Source organism: Podarcis pityusensis, assembly GCF_964106645.2.
Source record: "Podarcis pityusensis genome assembly, chromosome: 1".
Taxonomy (NCBI): domain Eukaryota; kingdom Metazoa; phylum Chordata; class Lepidosauria; order Squamata; family Lacertidae; genus Podarcis; species Podarcis pityusensis.
The window spans coordinates 94,615,096-94,639,772 of NC_138028.1; the positions used below are offsets into that span (position 1 = coordinate 94,615,096).

The 24,677-nt window shown below is 44.2% G+C and overlaps 1 protein-coding gene across 5 annotated transcripts in view; it reads left to right on the forward strand.

Moving 5' to 3' along the window:
- Nucleotides 1-31: 31 nt before the first annotated feature.
- Nucleotides 32-24,677, forward strand: part of SCTR (secretin receptor) — a 29,520-nt gene continuing 4,874 nt past the window's right edge. For 2 of the 5 annotated variants that reach the window (XM_081008387.1, XM_081008388.1), the window contains exons 1-8: nucleotides 4,810-5,860; nucleotides 12,554-12,683; nucleotides 14,551-14,661; nucleotides 18,191-18,309; nucleotides 19,612-19,709; nucleotides 20,790-20,925; nucleotides 21,891-22,044; nucleotides 23,385-23,445. In XM_081008387.1, coding sequence (XP_080864513.1) covers nucleotides 5,816-5,860; nucleotides 12,554-12,683; nucleotides 14,551-14,661; nucleotides 18,191-18,309; nucleotides 19,612-19,709; nucleotides 20,790-20,925; nucleotides 21,891-22,044; nucleotides 23,385-23,445 — 854 coding nt within the window. In that variant the 5' untranslated portion in view covers nucleotides 4,810-5,815. Of the gene's footprint in view, nucleotides 110-4,809; nucleotides 5,861-12,553; nucleotides 12,684-14,408; nucleotides 14,662-18,190; nucleotides 18,310-19,611; nucleotides 19,710-20,789; nucleotides 20,926-21,890; nucleotides 22,045-23,384; nucleotides 23,446-24,677 lie in introns of those variants that run through there. The other 3 variants (XM_081008385.1, XM_081008386.1, XM_081008389.1) reach the window with 3 other exon arrangements.

Genomic DNA, 24,677 nt, shown 5'->3' on the forward strand with positions numbered 1-24,677 from the left:
TAAAAGCAAAACAAAACAAAACAAAAAACAAAAAACCTCGTGCTTGCTACCTCGGAAAGGGTTTTCAAGACAGAGGGGGCTATACCATTAGTTTGAGCAGGTTAGTGAAGTGAGTTTGGAAGGGAGGATGAGAAAGACATGGGTTTCTCCTCCGGCGCTTGTACTGTACTTTTGGAAGCTGCTTTTAACGAAAGGGCTGGTGTCGTGCGTTGCTTTAATTATTGGTATGGTTTCAATAGATTATTTCTTTCCATGGCTAATTGCTTTTAATGTTTTTTTTTTTTTGGTATGTTTTTAGCAGTACACTTATTGTTATCTGTAAATTGCCTTCCAGCATGTTAGTGGCTTTATTTACCGGGCTTAATTTGAACTGACTAGCAGCCGCTCTCTGGGGTTTGGGGCAGAAGTCTTTTCCCTCTCCGACCTGGAGGTGCTGGGGATTGAACCTGCGTCTTTCTGCGTGCAAAGCAGATGCTGTCCCAATGGGCTGTGGCCCTTCTTCCGTCAGAGGTGAAAGGCCAGGTCCATGCTCAGCCGCAGCAGGAATAGTAGTATTCATTCCTTATATTCCAGGGTTGCCTCTGCGATTCAAAACCAATTCCAGAATCTAACTCTTGGACAGTACGGAACTAGATAGCTCAATGGTCTGACTTGGCATATGGTAGCTTTTGATGCTTCCAGGCATATCAGCCGCCAGCATCTGCACACCTAGGATTAGAAGGCAAAACAGGGGTTTCCAGGGTTGGTCAGATTATATCCCCCCCACCCCTATTTTAGACATTAATTATTGCAAGTATTGTAGCTCCAGGGACCCTGGAAGCTTGTCAGAGCTTCTCTGATGATTGGTAAGAATTGTAGGGAGTTTTCCATGCAATACAGCTTGCCCATCAATCCCAATTTCCCTCTGCAACCTTTTCCTGATATATAAGAGGTTGTTCCGTTGATGAAGGGTGGTGGAGAAGGCCCAGCTGGCCCCAGAATCCTTTGCAACATGCAGCAGATCCACAGCAGACCCTCAGGGTTTGACTGATGTAAAAAGCATTCATTGAAGGCATAAGTTTGCAAAACCACTGCAATAGAAGAAAACAAACACGCACCTTTAAAAGTTATGTGCAACAGTCCCCCACCTTGCTTCTACATGTAACTGTGAGATGATAAGCAGTGCCTTAGCTGCATGTTATATCAATGCCGGATTTACGTATAAGGTAAACAAATTATAGCATAGGGCCCCACTTTCTTGGGGGCCCCCAAAAAAATTTTACAGGGGGGAAAAACCTGGATGTACATTTCCAAAATTTAAGATAAAAAACAAATAGAATAAAACCTACATACAGCAACAGTGTTTTGTGTGGTGTAGGCTCCTATGATGTAAGTAATCAACACAAAAAACAGCGACAATTTGTTGTTGGCAAAGGACAGCTGGACATATAAAGGGCTCCATTACCTTCAGTAGCTCAGGGCCTTATCAAACCTAAATCCGGCCCTGTGTTATATGCATGACCTGGAAGTTCAAAACAAGCAAGAGGAAGGCGTCTTGCTCCCTGTAGTATCTGACGATGACCTTACAACCTGAAGGTGGAACTGCTGCCTCATATGCCACCTTATAACAGAAACACTTCTATTATGATGCATCCTTGCCTTTGCCAAGGGGATGTGGCTGGTGCTTAATAGCCAGCCATAGCAATCCCAGGCAAACAAAAGTCTCATTATTTTGTTAGTAGACTACCTGTCTAATTCAAAAATGAAACACAAATTAGAAAGTTAAGAAAAAGGGCAATGAAAGGTAACGGGAAAGGAACGGTGTTGCAGCAGGACATTGTAATGGTGAAGATACAAGCAGGCAAAGCAGGTTAAAATTCTGCCAATGGAGACGGAATCTGTTGTCCTGTTCCTTCTCTCAAATACCTGATCTCTGGAATTTTCCAAAGGGCTTCATGGCTGGGGGTCGGGAGGAGAGAATGGTCTTGTATTCAGGTCTGGCTTAAGTGTGCTTCCTATTTAGGCACCTGGTTGGCCACTGTGAGAAGAGGAAGCTGGACTAGATAGGTCATTGGCCCAGTCCAGGGAGCTCTTGTTAAATTCTTTTGCTAAATGCAGGGCAAACATTGCAGAAAGGTGAAGCGTCATTGACCACATCACTAGCTGTCTCATGAACCATTCCTCTGCACCAGATGGAGCAAAGGTACTTTGCCAATATGGATGTGAAACTTTGATGCACCAGTTGTGTTGTGCAAGGCAGAAGAATTGCCACAAACTAGGTCTTTAAAACGTTTAATAACCGCCTCTTTCAGCGGGTCTGGGAAGGCTCCCTCACGGAGGGAAGCATTCACCACCCCACGAAGCCCATCGCCCAGTCCTTCCCGGCTAGCTTTTATAAGCCAGGATGGGCAAGGATCCAGGAGACAGGTGGTTGGTTTCACTCATCCAAGCAGCCTGTCCACATCCTCGGAGGTAACAGATTGGAATTGATCCCACTCAACCTGACTAGACAAAACTCTAGCACTCTCCCGCCCCGGCCCTGCTCCCACGGTGGAGTCTACTTCTTCCCGAATGTGGGCGATTTTATCTGCAAAAAACTTTGCAAAATCATTGCAGGAGAACATGTGGCCCATACTGGGCCCCGATGTTGCAGGTGGTTCCGCTAAATTGTGAACCACCTGAAAAAGTCTCCTGCTGCTGTTTTCTGCAGATGCAATAGAGGCGGTGAAGAAATTCTTCTTCGCCGTCGCTATCGCCACTTGGTAGGCTCGACGTTGAGCTCTAACCTGTGTCCGGTCAGATTCGGAATGAGTTATCCGCCACCGGCACTCTAGCCGTCTCAATGATTGTTTCATTGCCCTCAGATCTGTGGAAAACCACGGGGCTGTCTGGGCTCCATGCAATCGGAGAGGGCGCTTCGGAGCCAAACAGTCAATAGCCCTGGTTAACTCCGCATTCCAGCGGGCCACCAGGGAATCAGCTGAAAGGCCATCAACATGGGATAAAGCATCCCCTACCACTCTCTGGAAACCATTTGGATCCATTAAGTGGCGGGGGTGGACCATCCGAATTGGTCCCACCTCCCTGCAGAGGGGATGGGTCGCAGAGAAGTCCAGTTGCACCAGGAAGTGATCTGACCATGGCACTTCTTTCGTTTTGCTTTTACTTAGTATCAGATCACCAACATCCATAGAGGTAAACACCAGGTCCAAGGCATGTCCACGGCTATGGGTTGGGCCAGACTTATTCAGGGACAGCCCCATGGAGGCCATGCTTTCCACGAAGTCCCGAGCAGCCCCTTGTAAGGTCGTGTCAGCATGGATGTTAAAATCCCCTAGGACAACCAAGCTAGGTGTCTCCAGGAGAACATCCGCCACGACCTGAAGCAGCTCGGGCAGGGAATCCTTGGTGCAGCGGGGAGGTCGGTACACCAAAAGGAATCCTGTACTGCCCCTATTGCCCAACTTCCAGAACATGCACTCGGAAAACTGGGTCTTCCCAATAGGACGCATGGTGCAAACTAATGACTTCCTAAAAATCACTGCAACCCCCCCTCCCCGCCCACATGACCTGGGTTGCTGTGCGTAAGAGAAACCTGGTGGGCAAGCAGCGGCAAGGACAGGCCCATCTGCTTCATCCAACCAAGTCTCTGTTACACATGCCAGGTCAAGTCCTCCATCCATGATCAAGTCATGGATGGCAGTGGTCTTATGAATCATTGACCTGGCATTGCACAGCAGCACCTTCAGGTCATGTGGGTATCCCTTGCTGATTCTAGTATCCATCCGGTCAGGACCAGACCCGGAGGCAGGAACAGTCCTCAGACAACGACTAAACCTGCCCCCTCTGTAATGACATAGTCTAGTCTTAGCGTAACTCCTCCTCCTACCCGTGATCACTGAGATCGGTTGTCCCAGTGCATCCCCCCCTGTGGAACATGCCCCAGCTAGCTCTTCCATTGGGCAGAACTGGGCAGCTGCCTCATACGCTAAGGCATGCAGAGTGGACAGAGTGTTGTGTGAGCCAGACAGCTTGCCCTGTGCTTTCTAAGCTAGTCTGCTGCCCTGAGGTGCAGTAAAGAATGCTGTCCTGTTTAAATTAGTCCAACTGGTTAGCTTTTCAATATGGAATCGGGGTGATGGAAATCACCATCTTGTCCTTTGCGTGACACATCAAAATGTTTTGGGCTGGCCAGACAGGGAAATTGCTGGATCACAGTAGTTCTGCGGTTTACTAATGTCGTTCTGGATTCTTCAGAATATCTGAGGGAGCAAATCATCTCAGTACCTACAGATGTTGATAATATTAGCCCAAAGTATATTTAATATGGTCTTGTAGCATTATAAGAAAAATAATGCTTCTAATTTAATTCTACATTAGCCTTTCCTTTTTTTCTTTTGCATTTGTTGTATTGCTGCACAGTGATTAACATTTTGTGGCAGATCAAATATCAGAAATGCAGGCAGGTAAAACATTCTAGAGTACAATATCCCCTTCCCGGACATAGCTAGCCTTTTTTAAATAGGCTATTTGGGCAGCAATCCTGCTTGCAATTAAAAAAAGGATATGACATATACAGTGGTACCTCGGGCTAAGTACTTAATTCGTTCCGGAGGTCTGTTCTTAACCTGAAACTGTTCTTAACCTGAAGCACCACTTTAGCTAATGGGGCCTCCTGCTGCTGCCGCGCTGCTGGAGCACGATTTCTGTTCTCATCCTGAAACAAAGTTCTTAACCCGAGTTACTATTTCTGGGTTAGCGGAGTCTGTAACCTGAAGCATATGTAACCTGAAGCATATGTAACCCGAGGTACCACTGTACCAAATATAATCAGTGCAAGCCAGCAGTAAGACACGACAAGATCGGGGACTCAGATCTGTAGTCAAATTTCACACTTGATAATAAGCATGTGTGTTCAAGAGTTGGAGGCATGAAATGCATAATCTGTATATGTTTGATTTTGGTCGAGGGCTCTGAAATGTTTTTACCAGGTTATAACTCTGCCCTCCCCCCAAAAGTCAATAATACAAGGATGCAGTTTTGTGCACCATTACTTAGATGTGTAAGTCTTGAATAAATGTGATTAGGCATGGGCTGCACCTGTGGCAGCTGTTGCCCTACTTTTTACACTAGATCAATATAGTTGTTGCCATATGTAGCTTCCAGGGAGTACTTGCATCCCTACCCACGTGTGTGTGAACAATGAATCATATTCCATATACCCACCCACTGAAGCTTGCTCCTACTAAAGCTCCGCAGGAGTGGAGCTTTCATTTCCATTGAAGTCTCTCTCCATCAGTTTTCCTTTGTGCTCTCCGGTCATCATTCCAGGCAGACATTAGCAGAGCCATTTTGGTCAGCTTGAATCCCATTGTGCAAAGCTCTCCCCCCACCCCATCCCACTAGGTTTTTTTTTCTGTGTGCTCACCTGCTTCTTTCCAGTCTCCAGGATATTAAATTCTCTCTCTCCCCGGCTCCTGTGACATCTGTGCCAGAACTTTTCTTGCTGCCCTTACCGTGGGAACGTAAAAGATTGACCTTTCCTTGCTCAAGTGCAGCGATAACAATGAGTAATGAAAGGGGGCACGGGTGACGAAGATATCTGGGACATGGACTGCAGAGTTGCCTGCAGTGCAAGGTGTGTGTCAAGCATCCTGCTTCAAAGAAGCACCAAGAGCCCTCCTGGGACTCAGTAACAGAAGCAACAGCAGTGGCGAAAGATGAGGCGAGCTCAGGAACCCAAGGAAACAGACTGAGAGAACCTGCTGAGGATTGCCCATTGAAATGACTTCTGATCCTGCACCTGGGAGATGAAAGAGACAGACAACAGCTGAACATGTGGACCATCGTAATAATAATCCTTTCCTCTTCGACACTAACTGTAAGTAACCCAAGAGCCTTGTATTATTGTTTTGCTGCAAACGCACACAAGAGCCCATCCACTGAAAAGGGAAAGGGGGAGAAATTTGTGAGAGCCTGGTTGATGCACTAAGGCTATGATCCTATATATATACATACGATTCTGCGAGAGTAAGCCCTACTGAACACCAAGGCATTTTTCTTATTGAATAAACAAAGCACTGTGGGATAAGGCTGGAAAAATTCTGAGCTTCATTCCCCAAGGAGAGGACATGAAACTCCCTAAAAACTTGTATGTCCCATACAAAACATTCTGATGCATCAGCAAAGCAGTGAGAGGATAGGAAAAGTGTGCTTTAGAAGAGAGATTAGAGTTTAGTTATTTCAGGGGAGCATATTCACACTGGCAGCTTCAATTTAGGAATGCATGAGATTTTCCTTGGGAAAAGTTTCTTTCCCTAAAGGTGTGCTCAGTGGAAAAGTAAACTTTTCAGACCACGTAGCACAGTCTTGTCCTCAAATAGTTTCTGTGTGCTATGAGGATTAGAATGTTTAAGTGCTGTGCATACGCAGAGGGTATTAGCTGAATGGATAGTCTCCCGATTTGTTCAGTCTATAAACCTAAGTTTTATGACAGCTGCTTTCTTTATCTTCATAAACCATATTGAGACAGCTGCTGGTTAAAAGCATATTTGCTTATGTTTTATATAATCATTATTGATTGTTACTGATATACTAAATTATGTGAGAAATAAATAGCTTTGTTGACATACACCTGTTCAAAATTTTATTTCTTGCTTGTTTGTTTCCATAATGCAATGTTGTTCAGTTGGGGCTAGAGGAATAAATGTCATGTGGAGGCTAGCAAAACATTAAAAAAAAAACCAAAAACAAAATTTAAAATATATAGAGTTTGTAATTAAACTTTTTTTAATCAATCCATTTCAAATATTTAAAAAATGTGGTATCCAATATTATTTAAGGATCGTGTAAAATTATTGCTCAAAGTACAACAGTGTATCAGACTATTAGTTTGAAAACAAGGGTATTATTTGACCTGTATAACCAGATTTTCATATTTGCACACAAATTTCCGCCAATTAAGTTGCTTAGCTTAAAACCATAGCTAGACCTGTTGTCACAATAGGAAGGAATGACTCCCACAGGTTGCCTTTGACTTGTGTGATTATAACGTCTTACATTTGTTTTAAATATGATGTAAAAAGAAGTAGCTATTTGGCACCGATTTCCTGAGATAAAAACAACCTATGCAGAGCCTATTGCCCCCCCCCCCATCTGCAGAATTATGGGAAATTGGCACATGACTGAGTATGGATTAGCCATGCTGCTTGGGATAATAGGTGCACTGAATGAGTGATTCCACTCAAATCTCTCTTCTGGTGTGCACACACCACGGCCACATACATCCTAGAGGTCTAACAATTCAGTGTTCAAAGTGCTTCACATATATTACCTCAGCAGTTCTTACTGCTGCAGATACAGGGAGGGGGGCTGAGATTAAGGATACATTAACCCTCCCATTAGGGGACGCAGGTGGCGCTGTGGGTAAAACCTCAGCGCCTAGGACTTGCCGATCGCATGGTCGGCGGTTCGAATCCCCGCGGCAGGGTGAGCTCCCGTCGTTCGGTCCCAGCTCCTCCCCACCTAGCAGTTCGAAAGCACCCTTAAGTGCAAGTAGATAAATAGGTACCGCTTTCTAGCGGGAAGGTAAACGGCGTTCCGTGTGCTGCTCTGGGGCCGGTTCGCCGGAGCAGCTTCGTCACGCTGGCCACGTGACCCGGAAGTGTCTGCGGACAGCGCTGGCTCCCGGCCTCTAGAGTGAGATGAGCGCACAACCCTAGAGTCTGTCAAGACAGGCCCGTACCGGCAGGGGTACCTTTACCTTTTTAACCCTCCCATTTCCAGTGCTCTCGCTGCATTTCCAGTGTTGGGTTTCTAATCTGTGTTCATAGAATGCTGTGCGAAATCCATATCCACCCTGTACTTTGTTACACAACTTTGATGTGCTGTTTCACATCACACAAGTAGCTGTGAACACATTTGCATGGAGTAAAGAGACGAGAAAGCCCCCTGGTGTGTACACAGACAGAAACGAATCTGACACAATTGAAGCCAAGCTGCTATGCACAGCTGGGTGGTACTGTGAAAGCATCCTAAAAGACAGTGGCTTCCCTGAGGGAATTCATTGCTGAAACAAGATTTGAAGCAGGACTTCTTGACATATGTCTTACAGGCTTATCCACTACAGAACATCAGCTGTGCCTCACTTACTCTCTATAACTTTTAAAAATAAATAAATATTTGTTTTAATTGAAAATACTTCAATAAAATATAAAGTGATACAGAAAAAAGGGAAAGTGAGGGGGAGAAAAAGAACAACAAAAATATATCTAAAAGTGGTACACACACCCCCATTCATAGGTTGCGAGTGATATCATATCGCCAACTCATTGATTAAAGGGTATCGTATCATTACTTTTCCAGTTCTTCAATATCAATCTCTTGTCCACCATTAGGGCACGCAGGATCCATTTTTGTTGTCCTGTTGTTAATTTCCATACAGTAGGTAAATACTGTAGTTCAATAGAATATTCGCCACTGAAAGATTTAACTTTTTCTGTACAGTCATAGCTACACAGTCCAGCACTTTCTCCCAAAACTTAGTACAAACGTATGTTTCAGGAAAGCATTGTCCTTGCCACATTTCCAACACTGAGCTATCTTAGTTTACCCTTTTTTACACAACCATAAAGGAATCCTGGCTGCCTGCAGGAGAGCTGTGCCCTTACCTTTTTCAGTCATGTTGCTTGAGCTACTTTTTAAAGCGCCCCCTTGTTATTTAGAATGGCAGACTCAAGCTGAATAACATCCGAACCCATTACGCTGGAATAATAGAACTGTAGAATTGGAAGGGACCATAAGGGTCATCTAGTGCAACCTCCTGCAATGCAGGAATATTTTGCCCAACATGGGGCTCAAAGCCATGATCCTGAGATTAAGAATCCCACCGACTGAGCTATCCTAGCTGACCAAAATACGCATATGCTTACATTTTCTGACATGTTTATATCCAACAAGGCAAGGTAAAAATTCCCCTCTCTCATTGGAACTCATCTGGTTTGGAAACAAAACAGAGCGATCAGACTATTTTAAGTCATGGCTTGGTATATATATATATATATATATATATATATTCTGGTTTATTTTCCATTTCAGAGCTTGGACACATAGTTCTCAAAGCATGTAACGGGGCTTTCTAGCGACACACAGGTGGCTGTGAGGGAATTAACATGCTCTATCTACGCTGCTGAGGCATTTTTCCACCAAAGATGGTTCCAAGCTCTACTCTATGTCTGCAGACAGAAAGGAAGCCTTTTTTGTACTTGCTGTCATCCAGAAAGCTCCCTCTTCTAAAATGCAAGGCTAGTTGTCAAGACTGTGGCTGTCAGTTCAGTTTTCCTAGCCAAGTGTCATGGTTCACGATGAGTAATAGTTCATTGACGTAAGGCCCAGTGTCAGGGGTCAGCAACCTTTGTCAGCCACGGGCCGGTCCACCGTCCCTCAGACCATGTGGTGGGCCGGACTATATTTTGGGAGAAAAAATGAATGAATTCCTAAGCCCCACATATAACCCAGAGATGCATTAAAAGGACACATTCTGCTCATGTAAAAACACCAGGCAGGCCCCACAAATAACCCAGAGATGCATTTTAAATAAAAGGACATATTCTACTCATGTAAAAACACGCTGATTCCCGGATCGTCCGCGGGACGGATTGAGAAGGCGATTGGGCCGCATCTGGCCTCCAGGCCTTAGTTTGCCTACCCCTGCCCAATGTCATGAGCCATGGTTGTAGTTGAGCAGGCCAACCATCCCCACATTTTGCTTCCTTTTCCTAGTGAGGGCCCAAGAGTACACCTTCCTTCTAGGTGTGATTGTGCAAAGTTTGAACCCTACCCTCCCTTTCCTAGTTTTAGGCAATTGCAAATTTGTGTGTCTTTAGATTACACCCCTGCTCTTCGTCAGGCTTCTCTGGAATCTGAAGCAAAGGGGCACCTTCCCTCCTGTGTTTCCATCTTCGCCTTGAGTCAAGTACTGTCACAAATAAGTTAGGATAAATATTATGATTTCCATGCTGAGTGACTGACAGATAAGAGAGGATCTCCCCTCCTCCAGTCGTTGCTCAAATGACCAGCCAAAGAAAAGAAAGAAGCCCTTAAAAAATGCAAGAAAATAAACCCAAGGACCAGCGGTGTAGCGTGGGTTGTCAGCACCTGGGGCAAGGCAAGTAATTTGCGCCCCCTAACCCCTAACCTGCCGCCGCTGCCAGCTTCTTCTTGCTGCTGCCTGGGCTGGTCTGGTGTGGTTCTCTCCCGCGCTCAGCGCTGCGCTGGGCGGCCGCTGCACTGTCCCTCCCCCAGATAGTCCCTCGCTCTCTCTCCGCACCACACGCCTGGCACCCACCCCCTCCACAGTGGGCGGCGACCCAGCGGCTTGGATCGGATTCGCACAGCCAGCACTGCAGTGAGAGAGAGTGAGTGAGCCAGGTAGGGGCAGAGAGCTGCGAGTGCGAGCGCCCCCCCCAGATGTTGTGCCCGGTGCGGCCGGCCCCCCTGCACCCCCCACGCTACGCCACTGCCAAGGACTGTGTGTGTGTGTGTGTGTGTGTGTGTCCACCAGCCACCTCTATAATCTATCACATATATCCCCCCCCTTCAGACTGCCCGCTGAGCACTTCTGGCACTTGCCATAGGGACCAGTCCAGGCCATCTGAACATCTTATGGTTTAAAACTGTACAGATTACAGTCAGGCAGGTTGTAAATCTTTTTTTAAATAAATAATAAATTTAGGCTACATTCCTAACCAGGAGGTGAGATGTTCAATCTATAGGCAGATTTGTGCAAACTTAAGAAATGAGCTGACTAAAATGCATACAGATAATCTATTTCAATGTATTTAGTCAACTTCCAGCCCTTCTTTTTGGGCCAAGGCTCAAATGAAACCCCAGTAAGAGCCGTAGCCTTGTTTGCAGCTTTTAATCTGTTTACCTGTTGCTTTCCTGTGTCTGTCACTGCTAACTGGAGACCTTTATAACACAGATGAAATGTATGCTGTCTGCAGTTAACACTGGCCAGTTTTGGAATGGTTGCTATAGCTGAGCAGGACTGGCTTTTGTTAAGACTGAAATAGACTCTCCCCATTTTGATTTCCTGTGTGCAGAAAAGAACAAAAGAAAAGAGCGGGGTGGGGGTGGGGGAATGGAAATTCCACACATTTGTTATCCTGAATTTTAGCAGGGCTGTTCCTGTCTAGGTTGCCTTTTCCGCTGCCAGTTGTGAGGGATTTCCCCTCTTCTTCTCTCTCTTTTTTGTGTGCATAGTTATCCTGTTCCGATAATTTTTTTCCAATTTTTTTATTGATTTTCCATATATATATAAACAAACAAATAAACAAACAAAAATCTTAAGTGTAATAATTCCATTTTTCTTTACATTGTTGAGTGACTTCCTCGACTCCCCCAGACTGAATTTCAATGTATATATTGTAACAGTTTTCCAAAACTATTTTCACATGTAATTTACTTACTCAATTAACATCTTTCTTTCTTTTCATTTTTACTTTAAACATATTATTCTATAACATCACTTATTTAAATCCTAGGCCAATCTGGTACCTGCAAGTATTTCTATTTGAATTATCTTAGCATATTTAGCTAAATAGTCTTTAAATTTCTTCCAATCCTCCTGGTACTCCTCCTCCTCCTGGTCACGGACTCTTCTGGTCAGGTCGGCTAGCTCCGAAAATTCCATCATCTTCATCTGCCATTCCTCCATTGTTGGTACTTCTTGTAATTTCCAATTTTTGGCCAACAAAATTCTAGCAGCAGTTGTGGCATACAGAAACAATCTAACATATTTCTTGGGCATGTTCTGATATTTTTTGAATGGCAAATGGCAAGGGTTCATTCATTTGAAAGAAATTTTTTTTGAAAGGCAATCGAAGGAGCAGCAGACCAACAAATCCTGCCGACACATTTTCAAGAACTGGCTGGGTTACCTTGGTATCGTAACCCGATGTGTTAATGCAAGTTTACAATGTACATTAGATTAAAAGCATTAGATAAATGTGCAGCTGGCATGGAATTTGCTCAAAGCAGTGCAAATCAAATATGTGCTAAGGGGAAACAAGGATATCCCGCTGTTATAGGACAAAGCCCCAGTGTGCTTTCAGCTATACCTGCTGCAGGTCTTGTCAAGCTAATCTGGGGTGGCTTTTGTATAAACTCCCTCTAATTCCTGAACATATCTTTTCAGTGAAAGAAGCTGACTTAAGCCCTTTGCAATCTAACCCTGATGACATAGACTTTTTTTGTCAACATGGAACTGGTGTAGTTCAGCTGCTTTCACTGAAATCAGTGGCTTGGGAGAGCCCCAAGGACCAGAGCCAGAGACCTGGAGGGGCTGCATTTGATCCCCAGACCCGAGGTTCCCCACTCCTGCTCTAGTGAGTTCAAAATGAGCTCAGAAGGGTAGGCAAAACTTCAAAGGGCATTCTCTGATTTTAACATGCCGCACTCTTAGGAATCCATCTATTTCTATAGCTGTAACCTGCCCATAAACCTTTATGTGGATGTTTTGTAGGGTGTGTGTTTGGCTACTGACCAATAAAAGAGCAAATGCTTTCTCAACTAGCAGGTCAGAGCCTTTATTTCATCATGTGAAATCATGAAAATTATGACAACAGAAGAACAACTCTGCAGCTTGGTCCTCTCCAAGGAGGAAGTGAATGCGACAACTGGAAATGAATCGCTCCAGGGTTCAGGTAAAACTGTGTGTGTGTGTGCGCGCGCACGTGCGTGCGTAAGAAAAAATTAGTCTGACTTTGTAGCCATGGGTTCACTTGTGGGACTCATTTCCAAAACAGAGATTGCAGGCTAGAAAAGTCCCAGTCATTAGAGATACCAGGATACGCATCAAGGATTCTGGAATAAAGAAGCAGCTGTTTCTTTTTGTCATCATTTTTGATAGAAAATTAGACTAATTTCAGCCTCGTTTCACTCACATCCTGCTTTTGTGCTTCTTGTATAATGTTTGAAAAAGGAAGCTCCAGTTTCAAAAACTTCAGTGTTGCATGGAATCAAATCTAGTGTGCTCAGAGAGCAAGTGGTACCTCGGGTTACATACTTTTCAGGTTACATACGCTTCAGGTTACAGACTCCGCTAACCCAGAAATAGTGCTTCAGGTTAAGAACTTTGCTTCAGGATGAGAACAGAAATCGTGCTCTGGTGGCACGGCGGCAGCAGGAGGCCCCATTACCTAAGTGGTCTTCAGGTTAAGACCAGTTTCAGGTTAAGAACGGACCTCCGGAACGAATTAAGTACTTAACCTGAGGTACCACTGTATTGTATTTAGTAGTTAGACTAAAATATTTCCCCCTACTATGGTGTCCACAGAGACCTGGGTGAGTGAATGTGGGTGTGCATGTTTCAGGTGGTATAGGGAATGGTTGACTTCTGGGAAAGAGATTTCAGAACAATGACTGGCTGAAAGGTAGTATTGATCTGTTTCCTCCTGGTCTTGATTAATGATGTTTTATCAATATAGTCATTTCTTAAATAAACAACACAGTGTCCTTGCCCTTCCTGTTTATCAGTGAGGTGAAGTCTGGTGATAGGCATCCAGTGGGTCTGTGGGAACCTTTGACATTAATGGCCCTGTCTGTCATCTATCTGCTCTCCCCCAACTACGCTTTATCTCTATATGCCATTGGCATCACGGGGGTCCTCTGTTAGGAATGACAAATGCCTACTTCAGAAGATATGTATATGGTGCACAATAATAGACAATTAAACAAGATCACTTCTCCTCCCTTTTCCCAGCACACTCATCACAGTTTCCTTCTCAAATGCTCCTGGAACTGCCTGATTAGTGCCCACTTGGCTTAGTTAATGGATGCCTGTAGGCTGCCAATTCCCGTGGTGTCTGGGCTCTACATGAAGCAGACCCAAGTAGTCTAAAACAAAGTATGAGCATGTGAAGATGCAGAATAAATAAAAGGAGCCCTTTGTATTTTTGCACCAGCTGGAAAACACTTGTAGCGTTGGGTGGTGGTGGCAGCAGAGGGAATGATACGAAGCGTTGCTATACATCAGGTTTTTCTCTTCCTTGTAGCCCCTGCAGTGCCTAGATGATGCCAAGTGGGCTGCTCAGATTAGTTTGCAGTGAGTGGAGCTGCCATCTAGCCCCTCCACATCATCTCAAGCACTGATGGCCAAAATTCTGGGGTTTGCTCAGAGAATCAGCCAAACTGATTTTCCAGCTAATCCATCAGAAGCAGGGAGCCTCAATAGAGGAAAAGCTGCTCTGGACAGACGTGTGTGTATGTGTGTGTGTGTGTGTGTGTGTGTGTGAAAGAGAGAAAAATGATCGCTAATGCCTGCACAAATCTGGGAGTTTTAAACTTTGAGTTTCCATCACAATTTGTGACAGTCCTAGAGAAGCCACAAGCTTTCCCAGAAGATAAGATACTAATAATCTCCACTATAGGTGTAACAAATGGAAAATGAGGCGTAGAAATGTACTTAAAGCAGGGTTGAGGAACCTCAGGCCTGGGGATCAGAATGTGGTAATTCTTCTTCTTCGTCTGGATGGCGTGAGGTATGTAACTTTTGTTGTTCTTGACTCCTAGACAGATGCCTTGGAATGTGGGATAATATAACCTGCTGGCTGTCTTCTTCCATTGGGCAAACAGTTAGCGTTCCTTGCCCCAAAGCCTTCCAAATGGTAACTGGGAAAACAGGTAAAACTTAAAACATAACACTTCCATAGGCACTGTCTGATGCCAGGCTTTCCTTGTACCCTGTCAAGGATTAAAGGCTGAGTCCTCAGTGTAACACAGGCTGTAATATGGTTTGTCATGTACTGTTTTTCTAGGGAAAGTAGAATCTTACCTAGAATCTAGGAGCTGCTTCCAGAAATGTCTGATGCTGCTATCTTAGCCTTGCACAGAGTTATTATTACTATTATTAATTAAATTTATATACCACCCTTCATCCAAGGATCACAAAGGAAAAAAAGAAAGAGGTAGAAATGTCACAGACCAAGAGCCCTTCTGGGGCTCGGCTTAATTGATGTTGCTGGATGTCCCATAAGCTGATTGGCATCAGGAGGCATAGCAGGTTTCTGCATTTGCTCCTTGCCTATTCCCCTGTGGGGCAATTGCTGTTCGGCAAGAAGGTGAACAGTAAATTCCCATTCCCAGGATCCCATTCGGACCAGAGTGTGAATTCTGTAAATGTTATGTTGGCCTTTTCTTTCTGTGACGTCAAGCAGAATTTGACAAGTGGCACAACCTATTTGGATTTTTAAAAATGTCATTCCTAGACGAATCCACCATCTATCATGGGCAACTGGTTGTGGTGGTTGTATACATAATCTCTGGATTCATAGGCAGTATGGCACTGAACACCAGCTGCTGGGGAGCCAGAATGGGAAAGAAGGCTATTGCCTTCATCTCCTGCTTGAAGGGTTCCCAGAGGCACCTGGTTAGCCACTGTGTGCAGCAGGATGGTGATTCAGATGGATCTGTAGCCTGAATCATCTTCTCATGTTCTTGTGCCACACATGGAGAGAATTTGGACCAAGATCAGGGCTCAGATCCCAACAATGAAACTTTTTAGGCTTCCTATCTGCAAAATGAGAAAAATAATGGGCTGCCCGCAGAGTGCTTCTGAGGAAACTGCTTGTTCATATAGATATAGATATGGATCTATAAACACACAGATAGAAGTGGTAATTTCCCCTTCTGGTCCATGGGAATAAAAACGAAGCATAATATAAACAAGGAAAGACGGCTCCTGCCTGATGTATTTGTTCTGTGGTGTTTTCATGGACCACAGTGAAGGGTTGCTTTGGATGGTGATTAAGATCAGTGATAAGCTAAAAACATTAAAACCCATGTAAACATTCTGCATATTTGGGTAGTCTTCTCTAGGAAAAAAATGTTTTTAGCAGGCACCGAAAAGAGTACAGTCAATTGAAGGTGCCTGCCTGATGTTAATGGATGGGGAGTTCTAAATAGTGGGAGCTGCCACCCTGAAATACTGATTTGCTACAAATGGGTGTTATGTGGCACCTTTGCAGTGCCAGTTCTGCAAATTGCAGCAGTTGAGTGGACATATAGGGTAAGGTAAACTGGCTCTTAAGGGCTTTATATTCTAATAGTAACACCTTGAGCTTGACCCAGCAGCAAATTGGCAACCAGTGCAGGTCTCTGAGCACAGGTGTTATATGCAGACAAGGACTCACTCCTGTCAGCATCACGTTGCACCATTCTGCATTAACTGCAGCTTCTGGACCAAGCTCAAGGGAAGCCCCACATAGAGTGCATTGCAGTAGCCCAGTCTTGAAGCAACCAATGCACAAACTACTGTGGCTACGTTTTCCTGGTGCAGGAACAGTTGTAGCGGTTGTACCAGTTGCAGCTCCAGAAAGGTGCTTCTAGCCACCAAGGTTACCTGAGCCTCCATCGACAATGCTGGATCCAGAAGACCCTTTCCGGGACTGACAAGTGTGTATCAGGGCAGGGGGCGGGTGGAGTCTGACTCAGGAGAGGGGGGCAGTGGTTTGTGGGGACCTGTATCAGCCAGGAGGCAATAATCAGAGGCCGGTGGAGGCTGGTGGAGCACCAGATGGGTTGGAGGAAGAGGCAGGTCAGGCAAGGGAAGGGTCCACCTGCTTCCCCACCCTCTCCTGTCTCCCAGAACCAGGAGGGAAATGAAAAGGGATGAGCAGAGGAAGTTTCCATGTGAGCACAGTCTCCAGCTGCGTGTATGCAGTCTGGCAGAGGAAGGTACATAAACTGGCAGAGGTGGAGTGGTCCTCTGTTGCTGCAACTCTCCCCAGAGCATGGAGCTGTAGAAGCGACAGGAGTCACTTAGCCACAGAGCCCCTGTCTTGCCAGGATTCAAGCTGTTCTGGTTCTTCCTCATCCACTTCACCACTGCATTTAAGGACTGCACAGCCTCTCCCAATTCAGGTGTTATGATTCAGCACCTTAACAGCCTGGTTGAGAGGGTCTGGAAAAGGGGCACCGAGCAGCTTGTCGCCTGATCGCTGGGAACACTGCAGAGCTGCTTTAGACTACAACTCCCATCAGCCCTGCTGGCTGGAGCTGAGACGGATGGAAGTTGTTAGTTCCAGAGCAGCTGGAGGGCACCAGGTCAGGGAAGACGGACAGCCTCTCCCACCAGCTGCTTGCAGATGGAAAACTCAGCCGCTAGAGGGAGCTGGTAAAACTGAAACAACTCAGCTCTTGGCTTTTTTTTCTTGCTGTTTTGATTTGTTATGCTTGCTCTGGGCTTGATTGCTTTAATGATGAAGGATGATAAGAAAACCTTTAAATACATATTGATCAATCACAGCGTTGCCCCAAGACATTTTGGTACCGGACGTGAACCACAAAATGTCACCCCAGCCTACCTGTCAGGGAAGAAGCAGGAAGAGTATGAGAAGCTCTGTATCAGGAACCAGGAAGGAATAAAAATCTATATGTGATGTGTTCCTTGGAGGCCAGTGGATCCTGCTGCCCAAGGTGATCGACTCACCTTGGCCTTGATCAATCAGTTACATTTTAAACAACCTGAAGCCTAAGTATACTTAGAAAGGAGCCAGTCTCATTGAACATAGTGAGACTTACTTCCAATTAATATACTTAGGATTTAACTGTATACCATTTACTATACTATAGGTGACTGATGCTAGTGCTTTATGGTTCACAGCATGCCATAACAACCACAGCGTAAGTGCAACCAGTTGTGTGATATATCTCCGCACTTGCAATCCTGAAATGATGTTTTCATTCTTGGGAACCAGTTATTTTTATGGTGCCAACAATGAACTTTGCTCCTTGTAGAACAAAAAAGTAAAACAGAGACAGAAGCAGGAATGTCTGTGTTCAGACAGAGTCACTTAATTGCTCTTAAACATAACAGGATTAATGCATCTCTTTGGAACATAATGAATACAGCTATTTTTGTCCGTGGTTTAAGAACAGTAAACAATTTTCTGCTCCACTAATGGCTAATCTTGAAAATGCTTTGCTGAAACAAGCCAGCTTCATAAACTAAATTGGCTTGTGAAGAAGAACCACAATTTGCCCGGGTTCTGACATTACAGCAAGCTGCAGGTAATCTAAAAGGGAAGCAAAAACTTCCAGACTCCACCATGTGGCCTTGAATGTGTATTTACTGTATAATAGTAGCTTTCACCAGTGCTAATTGCAACTACTAACTGTATGACTTATTTTCTTTCTGTCATTGCAAACCAAGGGTTTATATATCGTAACTGCACCAAGGATGGCTGGTCGGAAAAATATCCAAGGCCCTATATTGCTTGTGGTTTAAATGTGGAAGAGATTAATGCTCCTATAGTTGCGTGGCAGCGTAGGGTAAGTACAAATAATCAGTACGGTATCCTATGGGCACTTTCAAACGGTTGCTGTTTTTGGGTGGAATTCAATACTGAAAATTCAGGTTGGGCAATTATAGTTGATCGGAAGGTCTTTCACAATAAGCCTGCTTCCCCAAAACATGACCTTTTGTGATAAGGAAAGTGAAGGAGAAATTCACTGGGCAATGTGGGATGACATTCGCCTTAAAGCAATGTCATCTAACCTTCCTGCAAACAAACCAGGATGAATGCTCAACAGGCAGGTCATCGGGAAGCATCAGAAGTGGGGTGGAAGTGGTTTGAGCACACGTTCCCTGTATTCCTGGGTATTTCTGCTTGTTTAGATTGACCCTCTAAGCCACAGGTGGAAAACCCATTAGGATATCCTCTCACCAGACTCTTTTGGATCTGCATCATTTCCTGATAACTCTGGATGAGGTTCCTGCTGATATTCAAAAACTGGAGCCAAAGGAGAGGAGGAGAATCCAGTTCCATGGCTCTGTCTTCTGTTGTGCTTTTAAAACTGCTGCTTGTTTGATTTTAGCTGCTGTTGACTTTGCTTCGTAGTTTCTTTTGTTTTTAGGCTGTACTTTTATTGTACTTGTTTTTAGATTGGCATAGAAAGGTGGGATATAGAAATATCGTAAATACATATGTTTTCATTCTGCAGCAGGAAAAGTGCGCTCAAGCCACCTATACCACACTTTTAGATATCTGCCTTCATTCTATGCGTTTATCATCCGCCAGTGGCTTACTCCGGTTTGAAGCACAGCACTAAAGAGCAGAGTAGGAAAAGGTGTTGCAAATAGCCCCACCTGGTGACAAAACATAGTATTATTCAGTCATAATACAGTACAAACAGAGCCTTTCTCCCTTCAAAAATTCGTTATAGGACAGCAGTCTGTTTTAAGTGACTGACGCTCAATTGGGATTAGTTATACACAAGCGCAGTTGACATGGAAGCAAAGCCTACTGCCAGGCCATTGATTTCTGGCACATCAATTCTGCACCTGTAGACAATGGTAAAACAATTTAAATATGTTGTAAACCACTTACAACCCTCTGTGGGGTTTTTTTGTGTGTGTCTCTAAATTTTAAATCCAGCCTAATTCTACCTGGGGCAGTGTTTTCTAATCACTCTGATTGCAGGCAAAGCCTAGTTCATGGTCGTGCTTTTAGAACAAATGATGGGACAGCATGTTCTGAAAAAAGACATGTTGTCACTCTTTTTGAGACAAGTGGGTTTCCTACACATTCACATCTCTGCCTGGACTGAGTGTACCTGGATGTTTCTTGACAGGTGTCTTACCTGAGGAAGTTGGAGATTGTGTACACCATCGGAACCAGCGCTTCTCTGGTGGCGCTGACAATTGCCTTGGGCATTCTGGGTTCTTTCAGGTGAAGAAGAATTATTCATTCCTTTTTAAATATTTGTTTCTACTTCCTGGTTAATCTGTGAAAAAACCCAACCCCAAATGAATAGTGAAATAAAGTGTTATTTCAAAAGCCGTTCCATTGATCTTTCGTCAGATATTCATTCTGAAAGGGCTTCCTGTTTTGCACAGTAACAGTGGGGAAGTGTACATTCTGTTCAAACGTCAACAGGCAGAAGTGTATATTCAAGTGGGTAGAAGAAAAAACTTAAGTTTTAAAACTTAAGCTGTGGATTTGGGAAGATGATCTGTATTTTAGGTGGATCTCCTGCTCATTGGATAAGTTTTTCAGGTGGATCTGATGAAGCCTGGCAAAGAAGCAATGACTGCATCCCCCCTTTTTATTGCTCCATTATTAGTTCTTTTGTCTTTCTATTAAAGCAGAGGTGGAACCCACAGTTATCAAGATGCTGTAGGACTCTAGCTCCCATCAGCCCCAGCCAGCATGGCCAAGAGTCAGGGAGGTCTAGCCCGGAAACATCCAGAGGGTCACAAGTTCCTCACCCTAGTGTTGTGGGAAAGATGATCTTCAGTCCAACAGTTCTCAGTTTTACCATCAATACGTCAGTTTTGCTTCATGATGCTATTGGATCAGGCAATGGTATTGGATGTTTGCAGAGTATTGATGGGGTTCCTGTTGATTTGAATGACCATTGCTGAGTGGTAGCACACTTTGCCTTATATCCATGAGGCCCTATATTCAATCCTCAGTGACTTCAAGTAGCAAGACTGAGATCTCCAGGACTGAGATCTTGGAGAAGCAGTTTCCTATCAGAGCAGATGCATGGGCATACCCAAGGGGGGCAGGGGGGTAGCTCCTCCCCGCTAGATCAAGTAAAACCATAGAAATACTTAACTAACTGACCAATCATGTCAGTTCTGCCTCCCTCCCAAAATCTTGGCTACACCCATGAGCAGATGGGTTTGATAGATCAATAGTTTGGTTCTGCTTTAAATGGTATAAGATCTGTTCATATGTCTGATAAGAAACCCAAGCAGTTCCTTGTTTAGAAACCATCTTGATGCTTTTCTCTTTGGGCCACAGAAGGCTTCGCTGTACGAGAAATTGCATCCACATGCAGCTCTTTGCATCGTTCATTTTGCGAGCTTTGGCAAACTTCATCAGAGATCCTGTCCTGTCTGAAGACACTGACGATGCAGTCTACTGTGAGTTACACATGGTAAGGAAGAAGCCTATAAATATGGCCTACCATCCAGCTCATCACAGGTTGAAGAAAGGTGCCTGAGAATTAAAATCCCTTTCCATCCCTGTGAGCCATTTTGTCAGAGAAAATGGCAGACTTGAGGTGCAAGCTTATGTGAACTTCCCTGGTGCAGACCCATTGAAAACTGAGGATTTACGTATGAGTAAAAAATGCTAAGGAGTGTGCTGTTCATCTGCTTGTTTGTGTATGTATGGTCTGAACATAAATAATATATTGTTTATATATTTAGTTGTTCTTTGGTTTTATGAATACCACAACCACAAGGGAATAAAATAATCACAAGGCCAAAGAAACCAAAGAACAAAACGTGTTTAAACACAATTTGGATAACGTGTCATGTGGCATCATGACACTTTAGGAGGAAATTAATTGAAGTGCATTAATCAGCTCTTATAAAGATTTCCCAAGGGACTGAATGTGAACCTCTGTGATTGGCAGTAGGTTTGAAAATGGGAAAACTGTTCAGGACTTGAACAATAATAATTTGTTGCAGACTAGTTGATTTTAAAAGATAACGTTTTGAATCTTCTACATCTTTTTTTTTATAAAAAAGAATACAGCATACATTTAAACATGGATGCTAATGGCAGAAATAAAATAATCCAAACCAATACATAAAATACATGGGCAATAGCGACTTATATCCCATGATATCATACTCAGAACAGACCCATTGAAATAAATGGATTTAAGCAACTTCAGTCCATTGATTCCCACAGGTCTATTCTGTGTGTAATTTGGTTGTGTATCACTCAAAATCTACAATGAGAATGACAAAAATGAGTGTAGTAATTGTAACAACCACAATCCGACTTTTACACCGGTGATAAAGCAAGCATGACACAGCAAGGTAAAGCTCGGTAGCAGGACTGTGAAATGCCTAGGGAAGGGAGACAAAGCACTTCTTCCTCTTTCCTCAGGGCCGATGTAAGATTATCATGATCTTCATTAACTTCTGTATCATGGCTAACTACAGCTGGCTTCTTGTGGAAGGGCTTTATCTTCATACCTTGCTGGTGATGTCTTTCTTCTCCGAAAGAAAGTTCTTCTGGTGGTTTGTGGTTCTGGGATGGGGTAAGTACCAGTTGACACCAGTGGGGGAGCCGCAACAGAATGCTGCACAGTATTATCCCCCATTGACTCCATTTCAGTCCTTGCTCTGCTTCCCTTGCCTTCCTGCACTCTTCTTTGCTTCCCCTCATTTCGTGTGTCTCTCACTTCCTGTCTTACTCCATCTCTGGCACCACAACTTTAAAGCACATGGCTTCACGCATATAATCCTGGGAGCTGTAGCTACAATTCCTAGCACTCTTAACATGCTCCTGTTCCCAGAATCCTTTGGGGGAAGTCATGTCCTTTAAACGTGTGGAGTGTACACAGCCTCTGGCTCCCTCTTCTTCGTTCCCTGCTCTTGCTTCCTGCTTTATTCCTCTTTCTTTCGTCCTCTTTGCTACATTGCTTCTTTTGATGCTTCCCCTCCCTCTATTTCTCTTCTTGCCTCCCCACTCGCCGCTTTCCTTCTGCCTCTCGCTATCCTTTGCACAGCTTTGAGGTGTGATGGAGCAGGGTTTGCGGGGGGCAGAATGTATTGCTTACACAGCTGAGGTAACAAACACATTTCAAAGAAGCCAGTAATATGCATTCATAGTCCTCAGCAGCCAGTTTTCCACATGCTCTTTTTTGTTGTTGCTCCCTTTTGAGTTGGGGACAACTGAACTGAAACATGATGTGCTTGTGTATAGCTTCATATTCCCTGGGTATACAGTGGTACCTCGGGTTACATACGCTTCAGGTTACATACGCTTCAGGTTACAGACTCCGCTAACCCAGAAATATTACCTCGGGTTAAGAACTTTGCTTCAGGATGAGAACAGAAATTGTGCAGTGGCAGTGCAGCGGCAGCAGGAGGCCCCATTAGCTAAAGTAGTGCTTCAGGTTAAGAACAGTTTCAGGTTAAGAACAGACCTCCAGAACGAATTAAGTTCTTAACTCAAGGTACCACTGTATCAGGGGAACTTCTCTTTGGTTTGTGGTTGTTCCCATTTTGCTTCAAATTGATTGGCACAGAACCACGGGAGTTTGCTATTATGAGTCAAAATATTCATTTAGCTGGTGATGGGATAGCTGCATATTCCTGCTTTGCAGGCCAGATAATCCTCAGGGTCCCTTCCAACTCTACAATGCTATGATTTCCTGTGCGTTGTATGATTAAGGGCTTTCCCACACTTCCGCTTAGTCTTTAGCTCTAAATTGGAACAAAGGGCAATCCGCAAAACACCTGAACTGCTATTTGCTCCAAGTGAGCACTAAAGAGCGGTTTTTGCTGTGGGCAAAAGGAGCGGGAGAAAAGGAAGTATGGAAAAGCCTTAAGGGTTGACGGGGGGGGGGTTCCCTTTTTTTTTTCTTTACTGCAGGCACTCCAACTTTCTTTGCAATTGCATGGGTCACGACCAGACTATTACATGAAAATGTTGGGTAAGTTGTGTTTCCATTACATATTTCCATGCTCTGTATTTATTAGCGTTGCCTCAGCTGTGTGCCCACAGAACCTTTGACAGCTGGTTTTAAATGGCTGCAATCCTATTTTCTTGCAATATTCTGAAACACTGAGACAAGAAGAGAATAACAGTAGCAGTTCAGTTGCAATTAATACTGATCAAACCACACCTAAAATTAGTGTGTATCCCATTATACAAGTGCCTGGCCAGTATAAAAAAATCTGCAGCTTCCTTGTGAAAACAGAATCCGTTCTTTTCTCTTTGCCATCTCCCACTGCCCAGACATATATTGTCTCAAGCAATCCCCATCATTCTATGCTGGGAAGTCAGGCCAGTTAATCTGGTTTCAAACCATGTTTATGTCTTTTGTTCTGTTCCAAGAACCACTTGTAGCCTTCATTTGTCATCTAGAACTCATACTTTTATTATTATCAATAAAATAAAATAGGCAGAGTTTTCATCTGAACATCACATCACAACAACAGCAGCAGCAGCAGGGCATTTATGAAAGACTCTCATTGTCAGGAGCTCTCTGTATTAAAATGGCAAGAAGGGAAGCAGCTGCATCTGCAGTTATTGTGATAATAAATTCCAGAAGGGCAGCTGTTCTTCGCCTGTTGCATCAAAAACAACACAGATTATTGTGGAACCTTAAACACTTATTTTTTAAAAAACGTATTGTTGCATATGCGTTAATTTGATTATGATCATTTCCCATCCAGCAGGGGGAGTTGGGTTGTTTGTGAAGTGCTGTTGTTTTCTCGTTGCAAAGACCGCGCTAAACGAAAACACAATATTATCTTGAAAAACAAGGAAGTGTTTTCGGAACCTCAAGTCAAAGGATAAGAAGCTGACTCAGCTGCATTGCTGTGAGGCCTCTGGACTTTGACGTTTGACTGGGGTTGGAATATGGTATCAGAAGTAAAAATCTTTCAGGCCAGCAGCCATATATACCTGTGTTATAGTCAAGGCTTTTTTCCCCAGCCAGAACTTGCCAGAACTCAGTTCCAGCACCTCTCAGGCGGGCGCCATTGCCATTCTAAGGGAATAAGGGAGGTGATCACAGCCCCTCTTTTTCAAGAAAAGTAGTCCTGGTTATAGTGAGAGCCAGGTGAAGCTGTAGAGGCTGCTCTATGAGACTCTATTAACCTCAGTCTGTCCTCAGCCAACCCTCACCTCAGCCCTGGTCTTCTTACTTAGCCTGGGGCC